Below are 21,900 nucleotides of genomic sequence, written 5' to 3' on the forward strand. Positions count from 1 at the left end.
CATAGGATTAAAAAGAAAATCAATTATATTGAAATACAGCTCTTAATATAGATCCCAAGAAGTCCATTGATGATAGGTTAAGAAGCTCGTATTTTCTTGTAAAATTTATTCAGCTTTTACAGAGGAAAATGATAATGAAAGGGGGAAAACATGGCTTTAATATAAAGACTCAAACCTGAGATTTTCACATAGAAAAAGTTAATTAAAAGATAAATATATATGGTTTCATCTAGCTAATTTTAAAGGATTGCTAAACTACTTTAAAATGTTTTTATACCTGTGAAAGTTGGTCCTTTCATTACACATTCCTTGGCGTTAAATTCTACTAGCATCCAAAGTCCTTCTTGGGCCAGATGAGATTCAAAGCTTAGGATCTAGCCTGGTTTGGAAGTGGGAGACTGGCCTGAGTTTGCAGAGGGTAGGCTACAGGGGATCCAAGTCAGAACAGTAGCTAAGGATGAAAACTAAAATCAGACCTTCCACATGGGTTTCGATCTGAAACAGGTGGATAATGAGACAGATTCCAGCTATGAGAAAACAAATTGAAATTGGAAGTTTGAGACCAAAGCAAAGACCATGAGTGGCTCCAGACCGAATCCATGAAGTGCTAGGAAAGCTTGAAGAATGTGTTTCCTAGAGAGCCTGGGACATGGCTGTGATGTGGAAAGGACTGTCAAGGGCACAGGAACTTATCCACCAGAAATTATAATGTGCTCATTAACTGTCATTGATTTTGATGATTATTTTTAGATGGTTGGTGAGCTCTGGGACAGATTTCAAACAAGATCTTTCTTGGCACCAGTCAAACCAGTTAATTTGTAAGTTTTATCTCCTGAAGTTCTCACACTAGGTTTTTCATTATCGTGTATTATAATTAAGAAGCTGGTGCTGTAGCCCATGGCTTAGAGGGGTGGGTGAGGAATATGTTCTCTGATGGAGAGCAACCCAGGGCCCCCCTGACTCACATCCTTAGGGCTGGGAAGATGACCCAAATCCCAGGACAATTGCTCAGTGTGCCTGCTTCCTTTACTTTCTCTTTACCCTCCTTAACATTTAGAATATTGGATGTACCATAACCATTTTGGAAAAGGCAGTGCGGTGACTCATGCTTGTAATTGGAGCATTTTGGGAAGCCAAGGTGGGAGAATTACTTGAGCCCAGGAGGTAGAAACCACCCTGGATGGTCTGTAATTGAAAATGAGTTATAATTTCTCTTTTGTAGACATGGTAAGACCCCATCTCTACAAAAATAAGAAAAATAAAAATTAATTAGCCAAGAGGGATGGTGGTGCACCTGTAGTCCCAAGTACTCGGGAGGCTGAGGCAGGAGGATCCCTTGAGCCCAGAAGTTCCAGGCGGCACACTGAGCCATGATTGCACCACTGCATTCCAACCTGGGTGACACAACAAGATCCTGCCTTAAAAATAAATAAATAGGCTGGGTACAGTGGCTTATGCCTATAATCCCAGCACTTTTGGAGGCCTAGGCATAGGATTACCTGAGGTCAGGAATTTGACCAACATTGTGAAACCCTGCCTATAATCCCAGCTAGTTGGGAGGTTGAGGCAGGAGAATCGCTTGGATCCAGGAGGTGGAGATTACAGTGAGCTGAGATCACGCCACTGAACTCCAGCCTGGGCAATGAGCGAGACTCCATCTCAAATAAATAAATAAAATAACATAAAATAGGGAGGGCTTTATAAACAATTTGATATAAGCAATTATAATGTCGCTAAAATCCATGGACTTTATATAAAATAGATTATACATTATTTTCTATCAATTTTTGTATTATATAGTTACTTTGTGTTCTATTAATGTTAGAAACTATGGTTTTATTACTACTACTTCCTTACATGTAATTTTCACATTTAGTCTAAAAAAACTTGGTGTTTCTGCCTTCGAAAACATCACAATATTGTCTCTTCATTTTTGTTCTTAACACAACCCACAACACAGGTTATCATCTTTGTTTTTATTTTGTATTCAGTTTTGAATATTTTATGTACACAAAAATGTATAAGAATGTGATATAGTTTGTGTATCTGCTCCCCAACTTCAGAAATAAAATATTACTTACACGATGGAAAATTTCTAGGTACTTTTTTCTAAGCACATCTATCTTCCTCAGGGAGCATGACTAATATTCTCGATTTGACGTTCACATTTTCATGCATTCTTTTAATTTTTTAAGACATACGTGTTATTGTTAACCAATATATGGAATTGTGTTCTTTGTTTATAAACCCAGTATTAGTGGTATCATACATATATTTATGCAAGTTTATATTTTGTTCATATAAAAAAGTACATATGAGGAAGTAATACTAATAAAGTCATAGTTTCAAACATTAATAGAACCCAAAGTAACTATATGATACAAAAATTGATATAAAATAATTTACATTATTTAATTTTACATTATTTAGTTTTACATTATTTTAATTTACACAAAAATTTATATTTGTGTTTGTAAGATTCATACCTGTTGACATCTGTGTTTCTAGGCATTTGTTTTCATTGTTGTAGAGTCTTCCTTTAAATGGATGTGCCAAAAATTATTCATCCATTCTCATAATTTTCTGATTTTTACTATAGTTGGTACAGTGCCCACATGCCTTCACATACCTAAGTGTAAAAATATTTCTGAGTTTTATATACTCATATTTATGTCTAGAATTGTTGGGTCATGTGATGTGTACTTCTCTGCTTTTTACATATTGCCATGTTCTTCTCCAAATGAGTTTTAACAATGGAATCTCCCATTATAAGTGCTTGGGTTCCCATTACTGCACATCACAGCCAGTGTTTAGAATTTTCAGATTAAAAAAAAAAATCCAATCTTATGAATTACAAATTGTGCTCCATTATAATTTTAGTTTACATCTACTTGATTACTAACGATCAGTTTTTGCAAGTTTATGACCTGTTTGAATTTTCACATCTGTAACTTGCCTGCTCATATATTTTGTCCCTTTTGCTGTTGGATTTTTACTTATTGATTGTCACAACTTTTCTGTTCAATATGCTGGGTAAAAATCCTTTCTTGGTAATATGCATCAAAGTATCCCCTTCTAGTCTGTGACTTTTTTTATTTTAAGACTTTTCTATTTTTGCTTATCTGAAGTTTTGAATTTTAATGTAACTAAATTCATCAATATTTTTCTTCAGGTTTTGTTGTTTTTGTGAAGATTTTAATGACTGTTTCCCTGCCTTGAAAGAATAAAGATATCCTCCTTTTATAACTTTTTTTCTAAAATATTCAAAGTTTTGCTTTTCACATTTATTATTTTTAAAGCATTTGATTTTTACTTATGATAAAGCTAGGGATCCATTTTCCCAACATAAATAAGCAATTATGCTAGTTCAGTTTAATGAGAGGATCTTACTAAACAGTGTAATGAGTGATTTGTAGGCCTGTTGGGTAAAGCCTGTGAGTGCTGAATCACAATCAGCATTTTGCAAAAATAAAGTTGAATAGGAAATATAAAAGTGAATCACATGGAATTTTAAAATGGAACTATGTATTTTTCAATAACTACTGTGGGCAATTATGAAGAATAGCGTGAGAGAGACAGACATCACTTACGAAAAATACATGCTATTCCGGAAAAAAATTATTCATTCTATCTTTTGCTCCCTGGAATTTCATCTGATTTTCTGGTTTTTAGATGATCAATTTGATCATCACCTCAGTGGAATGGTTAATCTTATATATTTAACTTTATATTTACCTAATCCAAATTAAATTTAAAGCAAAATGGAGGAGATATTGGTCCACAGCAAAACTAATGAGAGTTTTTGCTAAATTTTAATTATCAAAAATCAATATCAAGGATATCATTTTTAAAATCTTTAACAATTGCACCACTTCAATAAAAGTAGTGTAAAGTGACCTTTAAAGGGGATTTTTTTGGTAACTGGTAGAAAAAAGAATGAAATGGAAATACACAATACTGTACTCAAGTCTGACTGCTGGATCTAGAAATGCAAATAGTGACAGTACGGAGAAGAATGTTGAGTCTTGTCAGAAAACTACCATTTTATTGAACCATATCTAAAAATGATGTGTAAGATTTTTGATAAAAATTATTTAAAGTATGATTTTGTCAAATGTGTAAAATACCCTGCTATAGACTCCAACGTGTAAATTGAATAGTAATCATTTAAATAAAATATTGAAATAGTTAAAATTCTAAGATTCTTGGCCAGGTGCATGGGCTCACACCTGTAATCCCGGCACTTTGGGAGACTGAGACAGGCAGATCACGAGGTCAGGAGATCAAGACCATCCTGGCCAACGTGGTGAAATCCCGTCTCTACTAAAAATACAAAAATTAGCTGGATGTGGTGTCAGGTGCCTGTAATCACAGCTACTCGAGAGGCAGAGGCAGAAGAATCGCTTGAACCCAGGAGGCGGAGGTTGCAGTGAGCCAAGATTGCACCACTGCACTCCAACCTGGGCAACAAGAGCGAGACACCAACTCAAAAAAAAATCAAAAAACCAAAAAAAGAGATTCTTGTTTATATAGCATGCTGAAATTGATGATAATCCCATTTGAATACCTTTTTTAAAATGTAATTTTTTTGTACTAATTCTTAACATGTGAATGTTAGTTCTAAAACTTAATTGGTATATTGGTATTTTTAATTACGTATCATGTGGTAAAATGGCAAATAGCTCAGGGAGATGATAATTTTTTTATTCCAGTTTACATGTATCCACTTAATTTATTGATTATAAGTCAGCTGGCAAATGAAAAGCTATGTGTGTTAGTCAGCACTGCCACACCTCAGAATTCTTCAGCATACTATTCACAATGGAAGCCTCCTGTATGTAAATGTTCCTTCCAAGAACCCACACAAAAACCTATATGTGAACGTTTATAACAGCTTGATTCATAATCTCCAAAACCTAGAAACAACCAAGATGCCCTTCAGTAGGTAAATAAAGATACTAAAGTATGCCCACACAATGGAATGCTACTCAGCAATGAAAAAGAACAAATGCAATACACAACAATATAAATGAATCTGAAACACATTTTGAAAGCAGTCAGACCCAAAAGTTTATTATATGGTTCCATTTATTTGACATTCTGGAGAAAGCAAACTACATCCTTAAATAGTCTCTGTTCAAAATCACAAACCTTTAAAGGACAATTCCTATGAGATATCTTTGAAGGCTTTTATCTTAATTAGAGAAATATTGTAATAATTTGATGTTTATTAACTTAATGTAAATAACCCAGTTGCCTCTCTTCTCTTTTTTTGAAGTGTGAGTTCAAGTTCTAGAAGTAAATATATTCCTCTCTACACGTAAGTAATGTTTCTCAGTCTTGTAAAAAAATTTTAGATTTGACCAGGCGCAGTGGCTCACGCCTGTAATCCCAGCACTTTGGGAGGCGGATCACGAGCTCAGGAGATCGAGACCATCCTGGCTAACACGGTGAAACCCCGTCTCTACTAAAAATACAGAAAAATTAGCCGGGTGTGGTAGCGAGCGCCTGTAGTCCCAGCTGCTCAGGAGGCTGAGGCAGGAGAATGGTGTGAACCCGGGAGGCGGAGCTTGCAGTGAGCCAAGATCGTGCCACTGCACTCCAGCCCGGGTGACAGAACAAAACTCCATCTCAAAAAAAAAAAAAAAAAAAAAATCAGATTTATATTTTGGTTGTAGTTGCTTTCAGCTTACTCATGTTGTATTCACTTTTTAAGACAACTTATGCATTGTAACACATTTCTAATGTTTACATGGCACACAGTGCCTGTTTAATGTCAGAAGTCCCATCTGAGGTTTGGTTTTGATGAAAGAAAGAAAGAGAGAGAGAGAGAGAAAGAAAGAGTGGTATTTTTTTGTTTTTCCAAATAGGTTACCTTTTTAAATAAAATACCTTGGATGCTACCACTATTGGGTGTTATGAATCACGAAAATTGTTTTAATTGCAGAAGGGATGAGGCGCTCGTTAACAGTGAAGTGCAGGAAATATCACCTCTTATTTTCTACATTTAATGCCGGCTTTCCATAGATGGCAAAAAAGTACATTATCTGCCAGTTGGGGTCTTCTCTTGGTTTTTAAATGGAAGAAAAACCTTGAAACAAAGTAGATCCAAGAATATGGAGGAGGGATCTGGACCTTTAGTCCTGGCCCAACCCCTCCCATTACTCGGCCTCTCCTGCTCTGCAGTTGACTGGTATTTCTACCAGTGGCCCCAGAAGTCCTTGAAACTCTCTCTGATTGACATTAACTCGGCCTCTCAATTTTCTCTCAGGCCCAAGGGCACGTGGCTTGTTGCCCAAGCCCCTCTGCACCCGTGAGGGTTTCCATCCACCCTTAGCCTTATTATCTCCAGCATACGCCCGCCTCTTCCTTGCCCAACCTCTAGCCAGTCTCCAAAGAAGGAATTGTGCTGGGGCTACAGGAACAGCCCGCTTCTTTGTTCAGAAACACAAAACAGCCCTTACTCTCACTCTGGCTCAAACTTAACATCAAGGAGCATGGCACCGCTCATTCTGAGGAAGAGAAAATCATCTTTATATATTTTAAGGAAAATTGCTCTATCATTATGCTTTACATTTTGCATTTTGAGCCTTTGATCTATTTTGGCAAATAAATTTCCTTTGGAAGTTAGAATACTGTTCAACGGTTTCTTCTATGTTTCTTATAAAGAAACGTATGCCTTCTTTCCTTTCCATTCTAACAGTGGTCATGTGCAGTCTACAAATGCTGATGATGTTGACAACCCGTTGGGAGACATCGCATCGCTAGCCAAGCCGCGGTGCTCTAAGCCTCTTTATACAAACACAAGTCGGTGAGTTCCATTCATGATTATTTCCCTTGTTTTATTACTGAGAATGAAATATGATGATGGACTTTACTATAAATGAAGGAATTTAAACGTGGCTTTTTATTGAACATAGCTGAAGAAGAAAGATACCTGCTTCCTAAAAGAAATGTGGTTTGTCACAAAGGAGATTTTGGAGATTGACTCACTTGGGGCTCTTGAGCAAGTCACTTCATCTCTGTGACTTCAGTTTCTTCATCCGAAACTTGTGAGAAAAAAAATGCCACCAAGCGAGGTGATCGTGGAGGGATCACTAATGTTTGTAAAGTATCTGAGAAACGGCTGATCACTAACAGAGAGGAATCACTTTTTTTTTGAGACGGAGTCTCGCTCTGTCGCCCAGGCTCTGGAGTGCAGTGGCGCAATCTCCGCTCACTGCAAGCTCCGCCTCCCGGGTTCACGTCATTCTTCTGCCTCAGCCTCCTGAGCAGCTGGGACTACAGGCGCCCGCCACCACACCCGGCTAATTTTTTGTATTTTTAGTAGAGACGGGGTTTCACCGTGTTAGCCAGGATGGTCTCAATCTCCTGACCTCGTGATCCGCCCACCTCGGCCTCCCAAAGTGCTGGGATTACAGGCATGAACCACTGCGCCCGGCCGAGAGGAATCACTTTTACACATAGGAAATTGAAGGCTGTCGTGCCGTGCTTCGTCCTGAGGAAGGAGTCAGTGGGCTGGATTCTTCCATACATTCTGCAAGGAAATCATTGCTATTACACATAATAATTCTAAAAATCTAAAGGAAGGATATAGGAAGAAAGCCAATTTAAAATATTCTTCGGGCACAACAATTTAGGACTGTTTCTTCTTTGATACGTACATCTAAATTTTGAAATGTTTTATGAAACATTCTTGCTAAAGAATCAAAACATTCTTTGGGGTCATTTCTTCAAAGAGAGTGAAGAGCAGTATGGCAGCATTTTAAAGATCTGACGTAAAAATGAACCACTTAACTTCAATAAATTGGGCGTATAGCATTCCTACCTCATCTTGCTGTTAATTTCTGTTTTTAAGCAAATGATATTTTGAGAGAATCATAGAAAAGAATTGAAGACATTAATTGTACTTACCTGATTTGGGCACTAGAGGGCCTCCAAGGTTGCAAAGTTTCTTCTTTTGATTCGCTGTCAATTTTTAACGGAATCTTAACCTGTTAACACAAAGAAATGCTTTTCATTTTTATTTATAAAATATTGACAGACACAGAAAGATATAGTGTCACATATGACATATCAAATAACATAAGTAAACACCTGTCTATCCCCCACCTAGTAACACACAGAATCGTACTCAAATGTTTTCAACCATGTGTGTAGCCCCAATTTCATTGCCCATGCTTCTGCTTCCCCAGCTCAGAAGTTAAACTCGTTAGACTTTATGCCTTTCTTTTGCTTAGTTTTCTTTCTAGTTTTGATACATACATATGAATCTCTAAACAAATTATTATGTAGTTTCCACAATACTGCTTGAGCTAAAAAGCAAAGTACAGGAGAAGACAAACAATATAATGTCATTTGCATACGAGTACATGAGCTTACTTTGTGCCAAGTAAGGAATAGAGAACCATCCTATTCAAACGCAAGTATGTCTCCTCTTGAATTTTTTCATCTTAAAGTTTCTTGAAGAGAAATGGCTTTATGGTATTTTTAGGGTTTTTTTTTTAATGATTGGTGGCACTTAATCATGGCTGGGAAGCCCTGCTATACCCTTGCCTTTTCAGTGAAAGCCTTTTTGGTTTTTTTTTGTTTTCTGTTTTTTTTTTTTTTTTTTTTTTTTTTTTTGAGACAGAGTCTCACTCTGTCACCCAGACTGAAGTGCAGTAGTGTGATCTCGGCTCACTGCAACCTTTGCCTCCCGGGTTCAAGTGATTCTCCTGCATCAGCCTCCTGAGTAACAGGAATTACAGGTGCACAGCACCATGCCTGGTTAATTTTTTTGTAATTTTAGTAGAGATGGGGGTTTCGCCATGTTGGTCAGGCTGGTCTCGAACTCCTGACCTCAAGTGATCCACCTGCCTTGGCCTCCCAAAGTGCTGGGATAAAGGTGTCAGCCACCACACCCAGCCCAAAAGCCATATTTCAGGCAAGGGTCAAGGCCATTTACTCTCTAGTTCAAGTGGTTTCAGCATTGGAATCACCAATTTTCCTACAGGGCAAAAGTTTTAAAAATTTCCTTCATCATTTAATTTTGTTTTATGGTTACTAAGTCATCTGACATGCTCTGTGTTTTTTATATTGGTAGTGATTGTGCTAATAGCTTAAAAATAGTAGTTTTAATTTTTATTGTAGAACTGAATCTGATCATTAAAGAAAAAGTACAGAAATATTAATAACAATAACAATATAACCAAACTCTTGCACAAAATATAACTATTATTAACATGTTGGCATATTTCCATCTGTCATACACACTTTTAATCTTGCTTATGTATATTTATATAGCTATGATCACATTACACAGAACATTTTTACCACCATAACATTACCACATAATTATGGGTACATGTTTTTATGAGCTTATCATAGCTTCTGTTTGTGTAGATGTACTGTAACTGCCTCATTCACTTAGGTTACATATGTAAATTGTTTCCATTTTTGATATGGTAAATCATGCCCCCAAATATTCTTTATATGACTCTTTCTTGATTTGAAGTTATTTACTTAAGTGACACTCCTCCAAAAGGATTCCGGGGTCAGAATATGTAAACATTCTTAAAACGTTCTTAAACTTATGGCTATCATTTTCTTGAAGTGTTATGTGAATTTACAGAGGTTTGATGAGCCCATGATTATGCTCAGTATTTATGCTCACCTTTAATGTTAACACTGAAGCTCCACAAATAACTTTTTTCCAAAAATGTTCATTATGAAAATAATTCAGATATTTTTGAAGGTAGAAAGTAAAATACCTTTCATTTGCAATTCCAATATTAAAAGTTTGATTTCTTTTTAGACTCTTCCCCTCATGCATTTATGAATGTGTGCAACATATATGTACAAGTGTATCGCGTGTGCATGCATAGGTGGAGTGTATGTGTGTATGTAAGATTGAAATATGCACTAAATATTTTTCCATATTAAAATCTTTTTAATGGCTAGATGTATCCCACCAAGTCTATAACAAGTTTATGTAGCCCAAGCCCTGACTACTTTTCTTGTTGTAAAGAATATAGCAAAAGCAGCCTCTACATATATGTTGTACACTTATCCATGCATTCTTTTAGAACAAACCACTAAAAATGAAATTGTTGCCTGAGTTTTCTTGTTAAAATTATTTTCGAATTTGGTAGGCATGCGCAGTTATTAAATGACATTTAGAGTTCAGGAACTCGAAATATTAATGCGGTTTCTACGGTTTCTACTGCAGTTCCTAACTTATAACTTGAGACTAATTTAGGAAATAGAAAGAATCCAAAACAGTCACTGGGTTCAACAAAAATTATTGAAGTTCAGTATAGCTAAACAATTTTCTTTGTTTCTTCAACAAACATGTACTGTTGACTGGATCTGGGTAGTGTTCAGGAATTTTTTTTAACTGATACAAATTCATCCCCACTTATAATCTGTGTCAAGCAGAAAGTTAAGGTAAGACTGAGATAAGAATCCTGTTTAATCACGCCGGGCGCAGTGGCTCACACCTGTAATCCCAGCACTTTGGGAAGCCAAGGCGGGTGGATCACCTGAGGTCAGGAGTTGGAGATCAGCCTGGCCAACATGGTGAAACCCCATCTCTACTAAAAAACACAAAAATTTGCGAGGCTTGGTGCTGAGCATCTGTCATCTCAGCTGCTAGGGAGGCTGAGGCAGGAGAATCGCTTGAGCCTGGGAGACGAAGGTTGCAGTGAGCTAAGATCACGCCACTGCACTCCAGCCTGGGTGACAGAGACCCTGTCTCAAAAAAAGAGAAAAAAGAATCCTGTTTTTCAAATCTGATGTTTTTATCCTCTTCAATATAAGATCCATATTCTTTGCAAGGGCTCAGTGAACAAGTCTGAAGAGAAGCTCAGTCCATTTTAGTAACCATTTTACAGTGCCATATACCTTCAGTGCTTTGCAGTCATGGGTCATCAGTACAAGGAACATGGTAACTGAATGATCTGTAATGGCAGATCTGTGTCCTTTCCCAAGGATATGGAAAGAGGTGTTGGGGTGCTTTTTCTTTGGTAATGGACTCTATTGTAGATATATATGTGTGTGTGTGTGTGTGTGTGTGTGTATGTGTGTGTGTGTGTGTGTATGTGTGTGTGTGTATGTGTGTGTATATATATCTTACATATATGGAAGAGAGCTCTGGGATCTAACATATATGCATCTCTCCCTTGTGTTTCCAAAGAATAAACAGGCTCAGCACAGGTGAGGTGCAGGCCCAGCTAACAGAGCAGCACAGCCCATGCCTTCTGACCCCAAACCCAGCACTTGCAGTCACCATTTGCTTGTTTTTCCAAACTAGGCAGCTGCCTCTGAGGTACCATCCTCCACTAAGTTATAATCTTTTATCTCAGGACGTTACAAGGTTTCACATTTACTGTGCTTTTTGACCTCAATGATATCTGAGGAAGCATTTGCAAATAAAGAGGAATTGTCCAACATGGACCCCCAGGCAGCCCCTGACAAATGTCTCCCATCCAAAAGGGGGCTTCCCTGTCAGCCACTGGACTGTGTTGCAGCTTAACAAAAAAACCTTACCACAACCCAGGTTAAAGAATAACTCTATGAATAGTAGTTCCTTAGATCAGCCCAACACTTCTGCCTTTTCAGACTACTTTCACACACTCCCTCATTTGTTTTTCAAATAATGTGATGAGGCCAGAGGTGAAGGTGCAAGTTCTATCCCCATTTTGCAGATGAGGAGGCTGAGGCCAGAGGAAATGACATAAAGAGGCAAGGTCACTCATTTCATGAGTGGTAAAAAGTCCAGAGAACTGACCTCTTAATCCCCAGGGCAAGCTCTTGCCTTAACTCACATTAAACGTGGCTTCTGCCTTTGGCAAATAACGGGTTCTTGGAGCTTCAGCCTCAGTTATAATATAAAAGCTTTGAGTTATACTGTTTCTACATTCCCTTCTAAATGGAAGAATTGAAGATCCCAAGAAAACAGGAGGAAAGACTATACCCACTAGATGAAGAGAATAATCAATAAACCTGTAATTCCTAAAATATATCTTGTGGCCACGACATCTTATGATATTCAGAAAAATGCAATCCAGTGACCAAAAGTCATTGCAAAATGATTCCAGTTTTACTTGCATTTGTCATTGAACAATAAAATCAGACAAAAGCCCAACTCACAATGGACTCCTGTCTTTTCCTCTCCAGCTGCATCCCCTTTACAGTTCTCCATAGTCCTTCCCTTCTCCCAGCCCTCTAGGCTGACCCTCCCTAACGTCCAAGCCTGGACTTTACTACTCTTCCTCCCTCTCCCACTTTGTGCTCCCCTTGCCCACCCTAACTCCCATCCATCTCCTGCTGCTCCTCTCACATGGGTCTGCACCTGCTGCACGCTGGACACTGTGCCAGGCCTTTACTTGTATCACATTGTCCCCAGCACCCTCCAAGGGAGTGCAGCTACCCTGACTGATGGCCAATCATAAGTGAGATGCCTGAGAAAACTTCAGTTGAGGTCTAAGTTCACACAGCTGGTCAGGGCAGCCCTGGAAATTAAATGTGTCTGTCTCACACTCCCCTCCCTTATGTCGTATCCACGGTCTTTGTCCACTTGGGATCTTTAAACATTTAAATGTGCATTTTTTAAATTAAAAGTATTAGTGTGAAAGCTGTTGGGAGCTAAATCAGCTTGATATCTGTCTAGAACTGTACCTGATATAGAATGGCTCTAAATAAAAGACTGTCACATTGATTTGAACCTGCACTTACACCCCACCCTGTATAAATGCAGCCCGCTGTGAGCTAACAAGGCTTTCCGGGCTGAGCTGGGAGTAATGCCAATGGCCCTTCCCATTCAATTCAATCACACTGAGGTCCAGTTCTGCCACTTGCCAGCTTGGTTGGTGCTGGCCATGTTACTTAGACTTTCTCTTCCTCAGTTTCTCCATCTATAAAATGGGCAGGATCATAGGACCTATGGCACAAGATTATTGTGTAGTCAACTTACATCAAGCATTTAAAAGGGTACCTGGAACATAGAACATACTCAATGACTATTAGTCATGTTTACAGTGTAGAGTGAGAATTTGTATGCATGCCTAAATTTTATGCACATATACACTACTATATTCTACATATAACATGGTTTTCTCCACATTTTTCCTGTCTCATATTTAACTTACCATCTGTACTCCCTTCTTCTGAGTTACTAAACTTCTTGATTTTCTTAAATTACTTAATTTCTATTTTATCATGCTTTGTTGAGAACCAATTCCTTGTAGACTTGGGCAATAATATGTATCAATTAGTGAACATTGATACATTTGATACAATTTGATACAATCCAAATGTACCAATTAGTGAACAAAATCCTGGTTTATTTGGAATTAGGGAGTACAAAATAAGGTGTTTAAAGGACTGGAAGCTGTGGAGCAAAGGTAAAAATGAAGACTTCTTATTTTTAAGTGTGTCTCTGCTTCTTTCTGCTTTCCTGAAATGGGGAGTGGAATTCTTTGAACATGCGACTAATCTGGAAATCCATTTCTCAGCTTGTATGTTTCAGTATCTTTAATAGCTTTGTTCCCTCCAGCTGAAAAATAACATCTCCTATCAGCAGCAGTCTAAAGTGTCCCCCAGAGAGTATTCTCCTCTTAATGTAAGGTCACCGTATTGCACTTAAGATGGCAAAATTCCCCTTGCTATGGCCATATGTGCCAGGGTTAAATGGAATAGATTTAGAAGTAGTGTGGGTGAGGACTTTCGTTTTCAAGTATTTGGCAGTTTATTATGCAAGTGAATTCATTCTCAAGCCTGAGCAGCTAATCAGTCTACCTTTCATGATATGTTATTATGAAATATGATGTAATCTAACAGCATTAGGACAATGTAACATATGATACCATTTAGCATCAATAACCTGCATGCCACAGAGGCACAGAGGCTGTGCAATGTTTTTTATCCAGCCCTTCATGTGATTGACAGATGGCCTGCGTCCATCCCTCTGACTTATTAACTGCTCTGATGGGAGGATATGACTTTAGAGGCATTTTAATTCTGCAGGTGTTTTCAAAGGCAGTGGAAAAAACCTTTCACACAGATGGAGGGGATTTCCTTTGTAACATGCATGGAAGCTTTAATGAATGGTTGACAGAGAGACGCATGCATGAATAACTTTGCCTCATTCTGGGTTACCTCTCTAACTTACATCTGCACTTTTCCAACAAAATTCCAAGAAATCCTGCAGGGCACTGCCTAGAATTCGGCAGCTTCAGTTCACTCACCTAGGTCCCTCCAGCAAGCCTGACAGTGTGACTCTAAAACAGAGGTTCCTGAATTTAGCAGCACAGGAGAATCATCTGGAGAGCTGTCAAAAGTCCCAGTGCTCAGGCCACACCACTTACTAGTTACATTAAAATGTGGGGCTGGGCCAGGCACGGTGGCTCATACCTGTAATCCCAGCACTTTGGGAGGCCGAGGCGGGCGGATCACGAGGTTAGGAGTTCGAGACCAGCCTGACCAACATGGTGAAACCCCATCTCTACTAAAAATACAAAAATTAGCTGGGCATGGTGACACATGCCTATAACAGCAGCTAGTCAGGGGGCTGAGGCAGGAGAATCACTTGAATCTAGGAGGCGGAAGTTGCAGTGAGCCGAGATTGTGCTGCTGTTCTCCAGCCCGGGCAACAGAGCAAGATTCCGTCTCAAAAAAAAAAAAAAAACTGTGGGGGTGGGAGCCAGGCATTGGTACCTTTAAAGATGCCCCTGAGATATCAGTGTGCAGCACTATTGGAAACCTCTGTCTCAGCATCTTTTCAGCTGTCTGTACTGGATAAACTTTGCAATCTCCATGTGCATGGCCCTTATTTTGTAAATGTTTTATTTCTTTAAATTACTGTATTTCAATTGAAATTAGTTTAGCATCTATTAAGTGCTAACAATTTGCTAGCTGCTTTCACATTCATTTAATTCCTCTAATCCCCAGAGTGCCCCTAAGAAGTTAGTGTTGTTGTCTTCATGCTGCAGTTGACTGAGCTGAAGCCCAGAGAGCTTTCTTCACTGGAGTAAAACTTCACAGTTGGTTAAGGGGCAGAGTCAGACTTGCCACAGAAGCCTGCTTCTCGATGCAGTGAGCTTCCCCCAGTCTTTAGCTGCCTTACTTTCCTAGTCTCACAAAATCGGTTATTTTGTACTGTTTATTCTGCTGTTGCCATAGGTGTAATTTCCCTTCACTTTGTTAGTCTCTGGGTGTCCTTGATTATATCACCTGCAAGCCAGTAAGTCATCACCAACAGAGTCATAAATTACATAACTGGAAGAGAATTAGGAGATTTATTAGTGCAATTCCCTGCCTGATACATATTTTCCCCCTAACATTTTGATATTTGCACAAATCAATTGCACCAAGAAATTGCAATGTGAATCCTTCTCATTGTTTCCACTTCTCCCTCACCCAAGTCCTTCTGGTTAGTATCACTACCTGGGGTCAGGCTGAGGCTAGGAGGCTCCAAAAGACTATGTCTAGTCCAGATCCCAGAGATGATATGGGGAACTGGGGTCTGAATCTTCCTCCCAACCCTTAAGCACACACCCCTTTCACTAACCTCTCTTCTGCCTGCCTTGTCACCTGATACTTTCAGGAGCAACTCCTATAAGTTCCAAATTTTGAAAATTACTCCTAAGATAAGTGGTTCCTGGAGAAGGCTTTGTTTGGCTTACTGGTCGTGTGGGAAGGTCATGGATATAACCAAGGCAGCCATTGAAGAACCATTCCTCCACCACCCACAGAGGTTTCTTGTTGCTACTGCGTCGCATTTTGTCTGGGCGCCAATTTGAATAGGGAACCATGCCACAGGGATGTCCTGCTCTCAGAGAAAGGCCCAAGGATGGCAAGTGAAAGCCACTGAGATGAGTGAAATGTGCAAGCTGCCCACTGGCCCTTTCCTCACTGGGGGCAAGTTCATGATGGTGGCCTTTCTCGTTCCTTCCTGAAGCCAGCACAGTGAGCTGAGGCCAAGGCCTTGATACGACTCTGCAAAGATGGTAGGCTGTTACACAGAGCCCCATGATCTGCAGATGGTGTGTTCTCGGACTTTGAAATACAATTTAAATCTTATTTTCCTCAACTCCTTGCAGCACACAGGACGGAGCTTCACGCTGGGCCTGTCCCATAAGCCTTACCCACCTCCTAGGAAATAATCCGTGTAAACCACCTTGTGTGCTATCATGGCAAGAATATTCGTTATTCTTCACATTCCTTCCTCTGAACTACCTACTTAAACCTTTCTCTTGAATACTCGTTTGCCCTTTCTGGAGAGAGAGAGCTTTACACACACTGAAGAACGGCTTCTTCACGCTTGTGTTTTCCTTTTATCTCTCACTGTTCCTGGTGGAGAAAAGAACAGGGAAGCAGAAGAGTCAGTGGAGTTCGACTAAACAGACTGTTGTAGAATTAATGCTGGGGTACATTTGTTTCCAATGGGCAATTTTAGGAAATCATCTGAAATTTGTAGTACAGTACATTAATGGTGATAAGAAAGATATTTGATAAAAGTAACAATGTTGTAAATGTAAGTGTGCATATTCATTAATATTAGAGTCTGCATTACAGAAATATATATGGGATATAGGTCTGCTGCTCTGTGAGGACCTGATATCTTCCTTCATTATGAAACAGAGTCAGCAGTGAGTCATGTTTATAAAAGACATGGAAATTTAAAATATTACGAAAACATGAACTTGAAACAAATTTTATTGACCCCAGCGTAGGGCTGTTATCTAAGTACCTGTGCATGAGCATGCCCCAAGCCTGCACTCTTTCCTTTTTGGACAGCCCAAGTTCCACACCTTATACAGGAAAAAAAAAAAAAATTAGACTGCATCTTTCTTTATATTTTTCATATTTGGGTGCTAGTTACTATGACAATTTCACAAATCATCATTTTAATTTCCTCTCTTCCTCCTCTCTTAACTCTTCACTTTAGTGCTGCAAATATTCCAGGATATACCGGCAAGGTTCATTTCACAGCCACCCACCCAGCAAATTCTAATATTCCATCAACAACCCCATCACCAGATTCAGAACTGCACCGGTAAGTATGAAGCCTCTTACTCAATTTGCTCAGATACATTAGGAGGGGAAATCCTAATTATGTTTATTCCATTAAAGAACAATTAAATAGTAAAAGCAAATTTACATTGTTTTTAAAAATGTGGCATCAAGTCTGAAACAGAAAAAAGATAATTTTCCGTTTTCCTACTGAGGGGAACTTTATTAAGCCTTGTATGTGTTTCCCTTTTGAATCTTACCCAAAATTACACTGAAAACCAGGTGTAGATTAATGTTATTATGAATGTGGCCAAAAGGGGCATATGAAGGTATTTCAGGCACTTTAGAGGAATGGCATCTTTGCTTCTTAGACTCACAGCTGTGCACACACATTACCTTTCTGCATGACCATCAGAAGACACATGGAACATACATCAGATAGTTACTTCTTGTAACAGTCACCTTATTTTTTAGAAAAGACAAAATTCTGTTGAAAGTCACATATATTTTTAAACCTGCATTTTGCAGACTGAAAGCAGGAGATGTGGCCAGGCATGGTGGCTCACCACGCCTGTAATCCCAGCACTTTGGGAGGCTGAGGTGAGCAGATCACTTGAGTTCAGGAGTTCGAGACCAGCCTGACTAACATTGTGAAATCTTGTCTCTACTAAAAATACAAAAATTAGCCAGGTGTGGTGGTAGGCACCTGTAATTCCAGTTATTTCGGAGGCTGAGGCAGGAGAATCACTTGAACCCAGGAGGTGGCAGTTGCTGTCAGCCAAGAGTGCCACTGCACTTCAGCCTGGGCAACAGAGTGAGACTCCATCTCAAAAAAAAAAAAAAAAAATCCCAGAAAACAGGAGATGTTAGATGCAAGGTTACTGAAGATTCCTTTATTTGAAGCTACTAGTGAGAAGGAGCACATCGTTACTCATTTATTATAACTCAAATTTGAAAGCACCTGATGGAATTCCTGGCATTGCAAATGGTTTGGAAAATGCAAACACAGTCCGAATGATGTCTAGTGGCTGGCCCAGTGCAGATGAATATGCTAGCACAGTCGGAAGGCAGACTAGAGGGATGGCAGTTCTCCTCCAAAAGGAGAGCTTGTTCTCCTAGGTTACATTCTTTTGGTAGAGGAGTCATTTGTTTATCACACATTTTATTTATTTATTTATTTATTTATTTATTTATTTATTTATTTATTTGAGACCGAGTACTCTGTAGCTCAGGCTGGAGTGCAGTGGTGCTATCTCAGTTCACTACAACCTCTGTCTCCTGGGTTCAAGAGATTCCATGTCTCAGTCTCCCAAGTAGCTGGAATTACAGGCATGCACTACCACGCCCAGCTAATTGTTGTATTTTTGGTAGAGACAGGGTTTTCCCATGTTGGCCAGGCTGGTTTCGAACTGCTGACCTCAAGTGATGCGCCCACCTCAGCCTCCCAAAGTCCTGGGATTACAGGCATGAGCCACTGTGCCTGGCCTTATCAAATATTTATTGAGCATCAATTCTGGGCCAGGTACTGTTCAAGACACTGAAGATACAGGGATGAACAGACAAGGTCCCGGCTTTCAGGAGCTTATTTTCTGGTACAAAAGATAGACAGTAAAGAAGCACACGAGTAACTGAAGAAATGTGAAGAAATGAAATAATAACTTTAGCTAGTGAAATGAAGAAGAAAGACTGATGTAGGAGAGAGTTCCTCAGAAGGGGCTTATTGAGCTTGCTGGTCAGGGAGAGCTTTTGAGGAGGTGACTGTCAGGCCATGGGTACCAAGCCCGAGCTCCTGCTCTGATCAGCTGCTTTAACTTTCAGAAAGGCAATGGTTGTGAATGGGAGCAGCTGCCATGCATGGGCCTCTTGGGCTGTGGCTCCTGGTCCACCCAGCTGCTCATCCTCTCATTCATTCACCCATTTGCTGGTGGATTCACATGACCTTTTATTGAGTCAATGCATGTTTACTGTGCTCCAATAAATCACAAGAACTGCTTGCAAGGAGCTCACCATCTCGCAATGAGAAATAAACAATTGCAGCAGAGGATGACGAAAAATGTCTTAACACTAATAATCACTTCTGTTAGCTGAGTGCTTTGTGGGTACTAACTCATGTCACGGTCCCAGGAATCCTGTGAGGAAGGGAATGTTACTATCCCCATTTTACAGATAAGGAAACTGAGGCACACACAAGCTGCCTGCAGCTCTGGGAGGGGGCACTAAAGAAGACTTCACAGAGGAGTGGCTCATGCAGTGACTTGAAGGAGTGGGGCTTGGTGCCAGGTAATTGAGGGCAGCAAGCATTCCTCATGGCACAGTAAAGGCACCATAGGGGGCAGCTCTCAGGCCCCGACTAGCCCATTGTAGGCCACCGTGTATAGACAATTCTATGCATCCCACAAGCCCTGTGTGCGTGGCCTTTTCTAAGGTGCCTGCCAACAGGAGGCTTTATCAACGCCTCTCACTTTCTGGATTGGTAATTGTCTAGCATCTCTCCAGGCCATCTGATGAGAAACATTTTAAAAGGAGGTCAATGGCTTTCTAGGCTAATAACTTGCATTTGGTTTTTTCTCAAGACACATTTTTCCCAGTCTCAATATTTGCCTGTATTTTAAAAAGATAAATTCTGTCGTGTATATCATCCTAACAACATGATATTACGATGAGATATGGGTATATAGTAAAATGGTTACTATAGTGAACATATCTGTCATCTTCATAGTTACCCATTTTCCCCTTCCCCTTGTGGTCAGAGCAGCTATAATCTACTCAGTTAGCAAAAATCCTGAATACGATACACTATGACTCTCTATAGTCCTCGTGATGGATCTTATGTCTCATGCTTGTTCCTCCTGTGTGTCTGCTACTTGGCATCCTTTGACCTACATCTCCTTTTGCCTCACCCTCCACCGAATCCCTCATAACCACTGTTCTATTCACTATCTCTGTATATTTCACTTTTTATTTCTTTTTTAGATTTCACAAATAAGTGAGACTATGCAACATGTTTCCTTCTGTGTCTATTAGCAAAATGACTTCCAGGTCCATCCGTGTAGTGCAAATGGCAGGATCTCCTCCTTTTTAAGGCTGAATAATATTCCACTTTCTTTATCCATTCATCTGTCAACAGACACCTAGGTTGTGTCCATATCTTGGCTATTGTGAATATGATGCAATGAACACAGGAGTGCAGATATCTTTATGAGGTGGTAATTTCACTTCCTTTGAGTATATCTCCAGAGAAGGAATATGTTATTTTTATGTTTAATTTCTTTGGGAAACTCCATACTGTTTCCATAATGGCTGCACCAACCTACATTCCCATCAACAGTCTATCATTTCTCTACACTCCCATCAACACTTATTATCTCTTGTCTTTTTGATGGCAGCCATTCTAATCGGTGTGAGGTGATATCTCACTGTGGTTTGTATTTCCCTGAGGAGCAATGTTAAGCACTCTTTCATATACCAGCTCACCATTTTTGTTATCTTTGGAGACATGTCTGTTCAGGTCCTTTGCCCATTTTTTAAATTGGGTTTTAAATTGTTTTAAATTGGGTTATATGTATTGAGTCGTATGAGTTCTTTATAATAAATTTTGGATATTAACCCCTTATCAAATATATGGTTCCCAAATATTTTCTCCCAGTATGTAGGCTGCTTTTTCATCTTGCTGATTGTTTCCCTTGCTGCACAGAAGTGTGTTAGTCTGACATAGTCATATTTACTTATTTTTGTTTTTGCAGCCCAAGCTTTGGGTGTGATACACAGGAAATCATTGCCAAGGCCAATGTCAAGGCGTATTTTGAAATGTTACAAATCCATTTCCAAAGGCAAAGCTGGTAGACATTTAGACAAGCAATATATATTTACTTCATGTGAGGGACATAAAACAATGTCAAAATTAAATACAACCTTATATTGATCATTTAGACTCACCGTCCAAAGAGAGCTAGGATGAAACCTTGTGGCTGGTTCATGATTTAGGAGGGATCCGATCCAGAGATTCTTTGTCAGTGCAGATATAAACACTGCTAATCCCTTTTCTTTTTTTCTTAACAATCCATCTTCTCACCCCCAAATCTCAGACCCCACCCAGATCTCTTATTGTTCTAACACATCTACACAACGCATAATCAAGCCATCCAATGTGTGATAAAAGGTTCCTATTATCTTTCAGATAAATCTCTATTTCTAAATGAAAAACTGTCCCTTACTGTTACTCCCAGAGAATATAACTTGTATCTTTCAGCCAGACTTTCACATTCAGATTCAGGCCCATAGCTGACTCTTGGGGGTCCTCGCAATCCCCCTCAATACACACATACTGCACATATGGCTGCCATCCATGGCCCTCAATATACACACATAGTGCACATACAGCTGTCATCCATGGCCCGAATGGGAACCCAGCGCCCTCTGAGGCAGCGTCTCTGGGATTCTCATTCTTAGGGTGCAGATAACACGCTAGAGAAAGTGACACTAACCAAAGTGTCACCCACAACTAAGTGATGGCTTGTGCTGGGCCCAGGTGTCAAGGCCTGCACCTCTGCCTTCTGCCCTAACAGCAGCTCCTGGCAAGTGGTGGCTTTTTCTGGCACGAAAAAGCACAGTGCAGAGGGGCAGGAGGGAATTAAAACGTGTAAAAACTCACCGTGCTTTCATAAGGACAGTGCCCTCTAGCAGGAAGGCCTGGCCCTTGTGGTCAGAAAATTGGGCCTTCCAGGCTCTTCACATCAAAAAGTATCACTCTGATTTTATTTAACACAATAATTTATTTTTCTAAAACTTTCCAGTGAAAGTATGAGCCTTGATCTCTCTCTGATGAGTGTCATGAGAACGTAGTGAGCTAACTTCCTTCTGACTGTTTCTGCTTGATCTGATGCATTTTTTCCTGTTATTTCTAAG

General features: G+C 39.5%; 1 protein-coding gene across 2 annotated transcripts in view; it reads left to right on the forward strand.

Annotated features, from left to right (window-relative positions):
- Window positions 1–21,900, forward strand: part of SPMIP7 (sperm microtubule inner protein 7) — a 64,889-nt gene that overhangs the window by 40,242 nt on the left and 2,747 nt on the right. The window contains exons 5-9 of one of the 2 annotated variants that reach the window (XR_011622372.1): window positions 751–818; window positions 5,279–5,320; window positions 6,704–6,811; window positions 10,331–10,428; window positions 16,931–17,038. Coding sequence is in view for 1 of the 2 variants with exons in the window: in XM_011759386.3 (XP_011757688.1) it covers window positions 751–818; window positions 5,279–5,320; window positions 6,704–6,811; window positions 16,931–17,038 (326 nt within the window). In the remaining variant the exon portion in view is untranslated. Of the gene's footprint in view, window positions 1–750; window positions 819–5,278; window positions 5,321–6,703; window positions 6,812–10,330; window positions 10,429–16,930; window positions 17,039–21,900 lie in introns of those variants that run through there. The other variant, XM_011759386.3, reaches the window with a different exon arrangement.

Source organism: Macaca nemestrina, chromosome 4 (genome assembly GCF_043159975.1).
Source record: "Macaca nemestrina isolate mMacNem1 chromosome 4, mMacNem.hap1, whole genome shotgun sequence".
Classification (NCBI taxonomy): domain Eukaryota; kingdom Metazoa; phylum Chordata; class Mammalia; order Primates; family Cercopithecidae; genus Macaca; species Macaca nemestrina.